This window comes from Salvelinus sp. IW2-2015, linkage group LG32 (assembly GCF_002910315.2).
Source record: "Salvelinus sp. IW2-2015 linkage group LG32, ASM291031v2, whole genome shotgun sequence".
Lineage (NCBI taxonomy): Eukaryota > Metazoa > Chordata > Actinopteri > Salmoniformes > Salmonidae > Salvelinus > Salvelinus sp. IW2-2015.
The window spans coordinates 25,879,088-25,890,794 of NC_036871.1; the positions used below are offsets into that span (position 1 = coordinate 25,879,088).

General features: G+C 44.3%; 1 protein-coding gene across 1 annotated transcript in view; it reads right to left on the reverse strand.

Moving 5' to 3' along the window:
• Positions 1-3,256, reverse strand: part of LOC111956910 (solute carrier family 22 member 23) — an 81,154-nt gene extending 77,898 nt beyond the window's left edge. The window contains exon 1 of the mRNA XM_023977612.2: positions 2,288-3,256. Within this exon, the coding sequence (XP_023833380.1) occupies positions 2,288-2,740 (453 nt within the window). The 5' untranslated portion in view covers positions 2,741-3,256. The remainder of the gene's footprint in view (positions 1-2,287) is intronic.
• Positions 3,257-11,707: the final 8,451 nt, after the last annotated feature.

The window sequence follows — 11,707 nt, forward strand, 5'->3', positions numbered from 1 at the left end:
ATAGTTCAGTTTTTAACCTTTTTGATAAAAATATAAATCAGGATGTTTAGTTTGTTTTTGTAGAACTTACTACAGATTATAAAGGAATCAATAGGACAGAGTGTAACGTACAAGACCAACAAACAAGCAGGGGGTGTCCACCATGGGTTACAGTCGTTTTCTTGCTGTGTGGCCCTCCAAGCATCACAGAAATAGCCCCTAAGGACATGACTGACATCCCTGCTATGGATGTACTCTTATACCTCTAGGGGTCCATGAGAAGAATGCCAAATAATTTCTCATTATCTTTCTTACAGAAAAGACACCCTATTGTGAAATAGTTTTGCCTTGCTTCCCAGACTTCTTGCTCTGGCCAAAAGCTACGCCACGCCCACGGACGTTAGTTTCTTCTCTGCAATGAGTCTGGATCTGAAACCCTCCCAGACCCTTCACCGAATGCAAACACATCCGGGGCTGTCTGATTGGTCCAGAAACCGATGGGTTGGGCCAGAGCCAGAACACACAACTAAGGTATAAGAACTGGAGACCGCATCCAAGATGTCCGCCCGTTATTTTCAAGGTAATCTACTCACGCCGACTCATGGACGGTCTATATCCGGGTGGCATTGGGTTTATACGGACCAACATCCCATGCGCACTAGCACAGGGAGTAGCACATGCAGTGGATGTCATCACGTTATCCAAAAACATGGCAGACAGTGGATGAATATAACATTTTAATACTGTCGGCTGTGAGTGATGGAAAAAAATCTCCCTGAGCTACAATTATTTGAATAATTCAATGGATGTTTTGTACACGAAGGTGATGACTAGAGTGTCTTTTTCACGATTTTTAAATCGGAGTTCTCTATGTGGCGTCTACGGAAATGGTCAGTTAAACTGCAGTACCAAAGCAAAACTGTAGCAGTCAAAACCGTGCTTCTAGACCGGAACCCTTGGCTCCTTGGAACACGTGGGTAAAGCTGCAGTTAGAAAATGTGTCATTGGCTTTGATACTCTAATTGGTTAGAGACGATCCAATTGCTGATGACTTTATTTTGTACAACACCACTGGTCACCACAAACGATTTCAATGATGGCAGTCTAGAATAAAGTATGTTGCGTAAGACAGAGCAGAGGAAGAATTTTGTGTGAGTTGTCAGGCTAGAAATAGTAGGCCTCAAGGTCCATTTTGAAAGTGCAAATGGGGAAATCATGTCCTTTCACTATTTGGGTTCAGAATGTATATCTAGGCTTAGTATATCTATATGGGCATAGGAGGCCTGTGTGGATCGATAAACACCTGAGGCAGAGGAACTGAACTATAACATCAACAGCACAAGAGCCTTGGAAATATTAGTATTCTCTCCATGTAACTAAAAATAAATGTCTGATACAGAGTCGAAACTGGGCACAGTAGAAGAGTTTATAGGCTACTGTTCAGATATAAAACAAGTTCAGATAAGGAAGAAAAACAATCGTTGGATTTATTTTAGAGCAGGTGACATAATCAAAATAGGGAAGTCATTATTCTCGGGTGGCTCAAGGTGTGCGAGGGAGAGCACTTACGAACTTGACAGTAGGCTACATGCCCTTGGCTCTAGATCAAAGCTCGAGTATCGCTTAGGTCTGGGCCATTATGACCAACGGCACATTCTGACCACCCGCACATTCTGCCGTGGTCATAGGGAGAGGGACATCTCTCCATGATAGGTAGCACCTCGTCAGCTGCTCCTATGAGTGATGGCATAACATCACTGGCTTAGGAACTGTCGGCATGTAGATGAGCTATAGGCTACAGAACAGTCTCTCCAGCCGACATACTCGTAGTTATTGTCCATGAGTATTCATAGCCCCATGAATTGGTTATTAAAGCACTCAGTGGAGCAGCTCGTGTTATTATACAGAGATAGCCAATTGTGGAAAAATACATTCCTGGGCTGCATGCGCTAGCAGGCTATTGGAGGCAGCAATGCATGAACCAGTCACATGCTTTTAGACTCATAAAGGTGTGACGGTTAAGCGAGGTGCGAGCCTATATCAAAACAATATGCTTTTTTTTTTTAGAGACTGCAATAGGTCTTTTCCTACAATGAAACAATGTGATAGTGTTAAAGCCCTCGTCTGCTAACATACTTTACTTATCTATGGCTGTGGGTAACCCGCCACAATATGCTGATATTATAATGCAATTGATCCAATGCACCTCATCTGAATCGAGGGAGGAATACATGTATAGGCCGTAATGACATAAAATAAACTATGTAAAGTCAGCCCTTATTGCTCAATGTCAGGCAACAAAACTTACCTTAGTAACCACATTCTGCATTAGTCCCGTATGCAGCTCAAACGTCCACTCCTTGCACATACAATGTTGCAGCTGCCTGGCTGTATTATTGTGGGTGCCATTGTAATAAACGTACGCCGCTGTTCGTGGGAAACTATTATTTGGACCATGAAATAAAGAGGAAGGAATTATAGTAAAATTTGTCGTATTTGCAGCTGGCGGAACACATGTATTGTTCGGTTGGGCAAGAAGGAATTCGTCAGAGTACTGGCTGAATCCAATAAATAACGCCGGAATCCATGTTAGCACGATTAGCTGTCTCTGATACTTCCCAAATCCCCCAAGAAAAGGCAAGACACAATCGTCGATGCGTGTGAGCAATCCTGGCGACTCTGTTTCGGGGGACACGAAGCCGTTCTCCGGTTGATGGTCCTCCGTCTCGAGCTGCACCACGGCCATCGCGGTTTCGCTCATGGATGCGTCTGTAGCGCAGCCGGGTTGGCAGTGTTACCCGTCGACTCCAAAATGCGTCAATGCCTCCGCTCTAGTGGTGAAAGCCGTGCGCAAGCAACCACTGAAATTGAAATAAGAGTCAGTTCTTTATGATCTGGACTCCCTGTGCTCCTGTTTAGGTGGACTCCATGGACTATTGCCACTGAACGAAGAGCACTAGGCTAATTGAGTGACAGCAAGCAGCTTTAAATGTAGGCTGGCAAATTTCCAAACTTAGAATAAACAAGCGTGACAACATGGGAAGTTGTCAGGGATGTTTTTAATCACCAATATTCCCTTCTGCTGGATAGGCTACATCTCATTAGCATATAATTGTGCCGGAATATGTGGTACATCAAGGGAGGAAGTTAAACACTGCCCCTTCTCGAGCGCGCTACAGGTAACACACCTGTACAAATAGTGAAATACAGTCATGTGATGGTCTGTAAACATATAGCCTATTCCTTCTTCCCGACCACGTCATCCGATATATCGAAAGTTAAATGTAAATCAGACATTTTGAGTAATTTTCACAGCGGTGAAGTGACACGGACAGATTCTGTAATTACAGAATAGAAAGAAAGATAAAAACATTTAACCGGCTGGTAAACTAGAGGCGGAACTTTGAGCAACCCTCTGCCCATGTCTGTCGCTCACTCGCAGCAGTGCATACCCCGACAGGTTGCATAACACGGGTTTGGCTCTATATAGCGACAAAGATCTCCATTGTAATGTGTGTAGCCTAGGAGACGTTTAGTAGGCCCATAGGCCTGTCCTTATATTTATGACAATAGGAGGTCTGTCATAGTGGAGGGAAGGAGAAGAGAGGATGCAGTTGAGTTGAGTTGAGATTTTTAATAAGGGGGTGGGCCCACTGTCAAACACACACACACAAACACACATGCAATGGGTTATTTAAGCAATAAGAACCAAGGGGGTGTGGTATATGGCCAATATACCACGGCTAAGGGCTGTTCTTCTGCACAACGCAACGCGGAGCAGAGGTATATTGGTCATACATCACAAACCCCTGAGGTGCCTTATTTCTATTACAAACTGGTTACCAACGTAAAAAGAGCAGTTAAAATAAATATACCACGGCTGTCAGCCAATCAGCATTCAGGGCTCAAACCACCCAGTTTATAATGTACTATTATACACAGAGAGATCTACAGAGAGAGAGAGATATTAATGTCATCTGTGCAGTATAGTCAGTCAACATATTATTTTTTAGAGCTTTACTACATTGTTATTTCAGTAATGATTAACTGTAACTCTAAGCTACAATGTCTTGTGTGGTCGGATAAAAAACTTTAGACCATGAGGAAAATCAAGAACTTATTAAAAATCAACAAAACAAAATCAATATGAAGTACATGATTTGATTTAAAGAGCAACTGCCTCTAAAAACCAACTTCCCATTTAGAAAACACCCTATATGGCATCGATTTGAGTCAGAAACATTTATTCTACTGTGAAAATTGACTACAAAGTGTAAATAGAATAATTTTGGTCATAAAGTAAGTCTGGTCCAAAACAGAGTTTTGTGAGACTTACACTACCGTTCAAAAGTTTGGGGTCACTTAGAAATGTCCTTGTTTTTGAAAGAAAGGCACATTTTTTGTCCATTAAAATAACATCAAATTGATCAGAAATACAGTGTAGACATTGATAATGTTGTAAATGACTATTGTAGCTGGAAACAGCAGATTTTTTTATGGTATATCTTCTTATGGCTGAAGGGGCAGTATTGAGTAGCTTGGATGAAAGGTGCACAGAGGTGCCCATATTAAACGGCCTGCTCCTCATTCCCAGTTGCTAATATATGCATATTATTATTCATATGGGATGGAAAACACTCTGAAGTTTTTAAAACTGTTTGAATTGTCTGTGAGTGTAACAGAACTCACATGGCAGGCAAAAACCTGAGAAGTTCCACTTCCTGTTTGTATTTTTTCTGGGCGTGCCAATTTTCAACCAAGCTCTCATTGAAATCACAGCGAGTCATTGATGAGTTTTCACTTCCTACGGCTTCCACTAGATGTCAACAGTCAATAGAACTTTGTCTGATGAATCTAATGTGAAGGGGGGCCGAAGGAGACAGGAATTAGTGATCACTGGCAGGAGGTGATCACGCATTGAACATGCGCGTTCACGTGAGAGTCAGCTCCGTTCCTTCGGTCAACTGAAGTTGATGAAATTCTCCGGTTGGAAGGTTATTCAAGATGTATGTTAACAACATTCTAAAGATTGATTCAGTACATCGTTTGACATGTTTCTACTGACTGTAACGGAACTGTTGGACATTTCGTCACGTTATAGTGGACGGTAGTGGACGCGCTTTGGGTTTGGCATTTGGTAAACTTGTTCAAAGTAGCTAATTTGACATAAATAACGGACATTAACGAACAAATCAAGCATTTATTGTGGACCTGGGATTCCTAGGACTGCATTCTGATGAATTCATCAAAGGTAAGGAAACATTTATCATGTATTTTCTTGTTTCTGTTGAGTCCAACATGGCGGCTAATTTGGCTATTGTTCTAAGGTCCGTCTCAGATTATTGCATGGTTTATTTTTCCGTAAGGTTTTTTTGAAATCTGACACAGCGGTTGCATTAAGGAGAGGTATATCTATAATTCCATGTGTATAACTTGTATTATCATCTATATTTATGATGAGTATTTCTGTTGAAACGATGTGGCTATGCAAAGTCACTTGATGTTTCTGCAACTAGTGAATCTAACGCGTCAATGTAAACTCAGATTTTTTTATATAAATATGACCTTAATCAAACAAAACATGCATGTATTGTGTAACATGAAGTCCTATGAGTGTCATCTGATGAAAATAATCAAAGGTTAGTGATTAATTTTATCTCTATTTCTGGTTTTTGTGAAAGCTATCTTTCGCTGGAAAAAATGGCTGTGCTTATTGTGGTTTTGTGGTGACCTAACATAATCGTTTGTAGTGCTTTCGCTGAAAAGCCTATTTGAAATCGGACACTTTGGTGGGATTAACAACAAGATTACCTTTAAAATGATATAAGACACATGAATGTCTAAGGAATTTTAATTATGAGATTTCTGTTTTTTGAATTTGGCGCCCTGCACTTTTTTTTGTTTTTGTCATATCGATTCCGTTACCGGGATTGCAGCCATAAGAAGATATCTACAAAGGCGTACAGAGGCACATTATCAGCAACCATCTGTAACGGCTGTCTTCGGGTGAAAGAGAGGAGGACCAAGATGCAGCGTGATGATAATCCATATTTTAATTAGGATATTTAAACGACGAACAAAACAACAAACTGACAGAAGGAACCGAAAACGCTAYAGTCCTGAACATGGGAACACAGAACAGATGAACACACGAACAGGAACAATCACCCACAAACAAACAGTGAAAACAGGCTACCTTAATATGGTTCCCAATCAGAGACAATGACAAACACCTGCCTGTGATTGAGAACCATATTAGGCCAAACAACAAACCCAACATAGAAACACAAAACATAGAATGCCCACCCAGCTCACGTCCTGACCAACTAAATAAAGACTAAACAAAGGAAAATAAGGTCAGGAACGTGACAGTACCCCCTGCCCGCCCCCCCACCCTCCAAAGTGCGGACTCCGGCCGCAAAACTGAACCTATAGGGGAGGGTCTGGGTGGGCATCTGTCCAGGGTGGCGGCTCTGGCGCTGGACGTGGCCCCCACCCCACCATAGTTAATCCTCGCTTCCGTGGCCTCCTCTTAACGGCGACCCTCCAAATTAACCCCACTGGACTGATGGGCGCCTCTGGACGGAGGGGCAGCTCCGGACTGAGGGGCAGCTCCGGACTGAGGAGCAATTCCGGCATCGCCGGCGTGACAGGCAGCTCTGGCAGCTCCTGGCTGACTGACGACTCTGGCAGGTCCTGGCTGACTGACGGCTCTGGCAGGTCTTGGCTGAATGACGGCTCTGGCAGGTCCTGGCTGACTGACGGCTCTGGCAGGTCCTGGCTGACTGACGGCTCTGGCAGCTCCTGGCTGACTGACGGCTCTCGCAGCTCCTGGCTGACTGACGGCTCTGGCAGCTCCTGGCTGGCTGACGGCTCTGGCAGGTCCTGGCTGGCTGACGGCTCTGGCAGGTCCTGGCTGACTGACGGCTCTGGCAGCTCCTGGCTGGCGGACGGCTCTCGCAGCTCCTGTCTGGCGGGCGGCTCTGGCGGCTCCTGTCTGGCGGGCGGCTCTGGCGGCTCCTGACTGGCGGGCGCGCTCTGGCGGCTCCTGACTGGCGGCGGCTCTGGCGGCTCCTGACTGACGGACGGCTCTAGCGGCTCCTGACTGACGGACGGCTCTAGTGGCTCCTGACTGACGGACGTCTCTGAAGGCTCAGGACAGACGGGCGGCTTTGAAGGCTCAGGACAGACGGGCGGCTCAGACGGCGCTGGGCAGACGGGCAGCTCAGACGGCGCTGGGCAGACGGGCAGCTCAGACGGCGCTGGGCAGATGGGCAGCTCAGACGGCGCTGGGCAGACGGGCAGCGCAGGCGGCACTGGGCAGACGGGCAGCGCAGGCGGCAGCTCAGACGGCGCAGGGCAGACGGACAGCGCAGGTGGCGCTGGGCAGACGGCAGACTCTGGCCTGCTGAGGCGCACAGTATGCCTGCTGCGTGGTGCCGGAACTGGTGGTACCGGGCTAGGGACACGCACCTCAAGGCTAGTGCGGGAGCAGCAACAGGGCGTACAGGGCTCTGGAGATGCACAGGAGCCTTAGTGCGTGGGCCGGAACTGGTGGTACCGGGCTGGAGACACGCACCACAGGGCGAATGCGTGGAGGAGAAACAGGGCTCTGAAGACGCACAGGAAGCCTGGTGCGTGGTGTTGGCACTGGTGGTACTGGGCTGGGGCGAGGAGGTGTCACCGGATATACCGGACCGTGAAGGTTGGGCAGGCTTGGAGCTCTTAAGCACCAAGCCTGCCCAACCTTACCTGGTTGAATGCTCCCCGTAGCCAGGCCAGTGCGGCGAGGTGGAATAGCCCGCACTGGGCTGTGCTGGCGAACCGGGGACACCATGCGTAATGCTGGTGCCATGTACACGTCCGAGGAGACGCACTGGAGACCAGATGCGTTGAGCGGCTTCATGGCACCTGGCTCGATGCCCACTCTAGCCCGGCCGATACGTGGAGCTGGGATGTACCGCACCGGGCTAAGCACACGTACAGGAGACACCGTGCGCTTTTCCGCATAACACGGTGTCTGCCCGTACTCTCGCTCTCCACGGTAAGCACGGGAAGTTGGCGCAGGTCTCCTACCTGATTCGCCACACTCCCCTTTACCCCCCCCCCCCAAGACATTTTTTGGGGCTGACTCTCAGGCTTCCAGCCTCGCTTCCGTGCTGCCTCCTCATACCACCGCCTCTCGGCTTTAGCTGCCTCCAGCTCTTCACGAGGGCGGTGATACTCTCCAGATACTCTCCAGCTTGAACCCAGGGTCCCTTACTGAATTTCCTCCCATGTCCAGAAGTCCTGAGTACGCTGCTGCTGCTGTCGCTGCTGCCCGTTACCACGCTGCTTGGTCCGGGTTTGGTGGGTGATTCTGTAACGGCTGTCTTCGGGTGAAAGAGAGGAGGACCAAGATGCAGCGTGATGATAATCCATATTTTAATTAGGATTTTTAAACGACGAACAAAAACAACAAACTGACAGAAGGAACCGAAAACGCTACAGTCCTGAACATGGGAACACAGAACAGACGAACACACGAACAGGAACAATCACCCACAAACAAACAGTGAAAACAGGCTACCTTAATATGGTTCCCAATCAGAGACAATGACAAACACCTGCCTCTGATTGAGAACCATATTAGGCCAAACAACAAACCCAACATAGAAACACAAAACATAGAATGCCCACCCAGCTCACGTCCTGACCAACTAAACAAAGACTAAACAAAGGAAAATAAGGTCAGGAACGTGACACCATCACTCCTGTGTTCCAATGGCACAATGTGTTAGCTAATCCAAGTTAGAAGGCCTAGAAGGCCAAAGTCGCCTCTTCACTGTTGACGTTGAGACTGGTGATTTGCAGGTACTATTTAATGAAGCTGCCAGGTAAGGACTTGTGAGGTGTCTGTTTCTCAAACAAGACACTCTAATGTACTTGTCCTCTTGCTCAGTTGTGCACCGGGGCCTCCCACTCCTCTTTCTATTCTGGTTAGAGCCAGTTTGCGCTGTTTTGTGAAGGGAGTAGTACTCAGCGTTGTACGAGATCTTCAGTTTTTTGGGTAATTTCTCGCATGGAATAGCCTTCATTTCTCAGAACAAGAATAGACTGATGAGTTTCAGAAAAAGGTCTTTGTTTCTGGCTATTTTGAGCCTGTAGTCGAACCCACAAATACTGATGCTCCAGATTAGAGGTCGACCGACTAATCGGAATGGCCGATTAATCGGAATGGCCGATTTCAAGTTTTCATAACAATCGGAAATCGGTATTTTTGGGCGCCGATTTATTTATTTATTTATTTTTTATTTATTTTTTTACACCTTTATTTAATCTTTATTTAACTAGGCAAGTCAGTTAAGAACACATTCTTATTTTAAATGACGGCCTAGAAACGTGGGTTAACTGCCTCGTTCAGGGGCAGAACGACAGAATTAGTAGCTCGGGGGATGTCAGCTCGGGGGATCCAATCTTGCAGCCTTACAGTTAACTAGTCCAATGCTCTAACACTGATTACATTGCACTCCACGAGGAGCCTGCCTGTGCCGCGAATGCAGTAAGCTAAGGTAAATTTCTAGCTAGCATTGTCATTGCTCCAATATGTACTTAACCATAAACATCAATGCCTTTCTTAAAATCAATACACAAGTATATATTTTTAAACCTGCATATTTAGCTAAAAGAAATCCAGGTTAGCAGGCAATATTAACAATGTGAAATTGTGTCATTTCTCTTGCGTTCATTGCACGCAGAGTCAGGGTATATGCAACAGTTTGGGCCGCCTGGCTCTTTGCGAACTAATTTGCCAGAATTGTACATAATTATGACAACATTGAAGGTTGTGCAATGTAACAGGAATATTTAGACTCATGGATGCCACCCGTTAGATAAAATACGGAACGGAACAAATGTTTTGTTTTCGAGGTGATATTTTTTTTAATTTTTTTTAAATATTATTATTATTATTTATTTTTTTACCTTTATTTAACTAGGCAAGTCAGTTAAGAACAAATTCTTATTTTCAATGACGGCCTAGGAACAGTGGGTTAACTGCCTGTTCAGGGGCAGAACGACAGATTTGTACCTTGTCAGCTCGGGGATTTGAACTTGCAACCTTTCGGTTACTAGTCCAACGCTCTAACCACTAGGCTACCCAGTTTCCGGATTAGTCAAAGGTATATGGTTTAGAGAGAAATAGTCGACGCGTTATAATTCCTGTAATAACTTGCAGCTGAACTTGACAGGGGTTCCATCGTTATTTTACCGTTCATGTCTTCCATAGAGAATGTCTTGATCTACTTCAAATAAGGTCTGTGTTTCGTGCAGGCTTAAACCGCCTCGACGTTTTGATACCCGTGTAAATCTCACTAGGATAAGGTAACGTTTGTCAACATATTTTCATAAATCCACTCTACAAAAATAATTATCTTCGCTTATATTTAGCCAATATTGATCAGAGTTACCTTGTCCTATGGATATCTACACTGTTATAAAATTGGCAAGGTGGTGTAAGCCTACACGAAACACAGACCTTATTTTAAGTGAATCTAAAAATATCCTATGGAATAAATGAAGGAACCGCTTTTCAGATTTTGCTAGGTGTCATGGGAATTATGACTCGCACTTTGGTCGTCAATTCTTACCATGTCCATTATTAAAATAGGATTTCCTGCATATAGAAATGACAGTTTTTGTTTTCAAYATTCATCACAGGTAACTTAAACTCTATTTTTATTCAAACAGTTGAGAGTATTTGTCTCCTAAGCAGACTCTTCAGTATCTTTGTCACTTCAGAGCTGTGTGTGTGTGTATTTATGTATTATATTAAGTTAAAATAAAAGTGTTCATTGTTCATTCAGTATTGTTGCAATTGTCATTATTACAAAAATGTGTGTGTGTGTAAGATATATATATATATATTATTTTTTTTATTTTTTTTAATAAATTGCCCGATTAATCGGTATCGGCTTTTTTTGTCCTCCAATAATCGGTATCGGTATCGGCATTGAAAAATCAATCGGTCGACCTCTACTCCAGATACTCAACTAGTATAAAGGCCAGTTTTATTGCTTCTTTAACTTCTTCGGGGTAGGGGGCAGCATTTTCACTTTTGGATAAATAGCATGCCCAAATTCAACTGCCTGCTACTCATCCCCAGAATATAAGATGTGCATATTATTAGTAGATTTGGATATAAAACACTCTGAAGTTTCTAAAACAGTTTGAATCGTGTCTGTGAGTATAACAGAACTTATGTAGCAGGCAAAACCCCGAGGACAAACCATTCAGAATTTTAATTATTTTGAGGTCACTGTCTTTTCAATGAGATTTCATTGGGACACCAGATTTCTAAGGGACTTGTTTGCAGTTCCTACCGCTTACACTGGATGTCACCAGTCTTTGGAAATTGGTTGAGGTTATTCCTTTGTGTAATGAAGAAGTACGGCCAYCKTAAAKGAGGGTCACTTGAARTAAATTGTTTGAGAGAGGCACATTACCAAAAAAGTTGYGTCAGKTTGTTTTCTTTTTGTATTGAACACAGATCATCCCGTCTTCAAATTGATCRATTATTAACGTTTAAAAAKACCTAACGWTGTATTACAAAAGTAGTTTGAAATGTTTTGGTAAAGTTTACATGTAACTTTTGATATATTTTGTAGTGACGTTGCGCAAGTTGGAAGCTGTGTTTTTCTGGATGAAACGTGCCAAATAAATTGACATTTTGGATATATATCGACGGAAT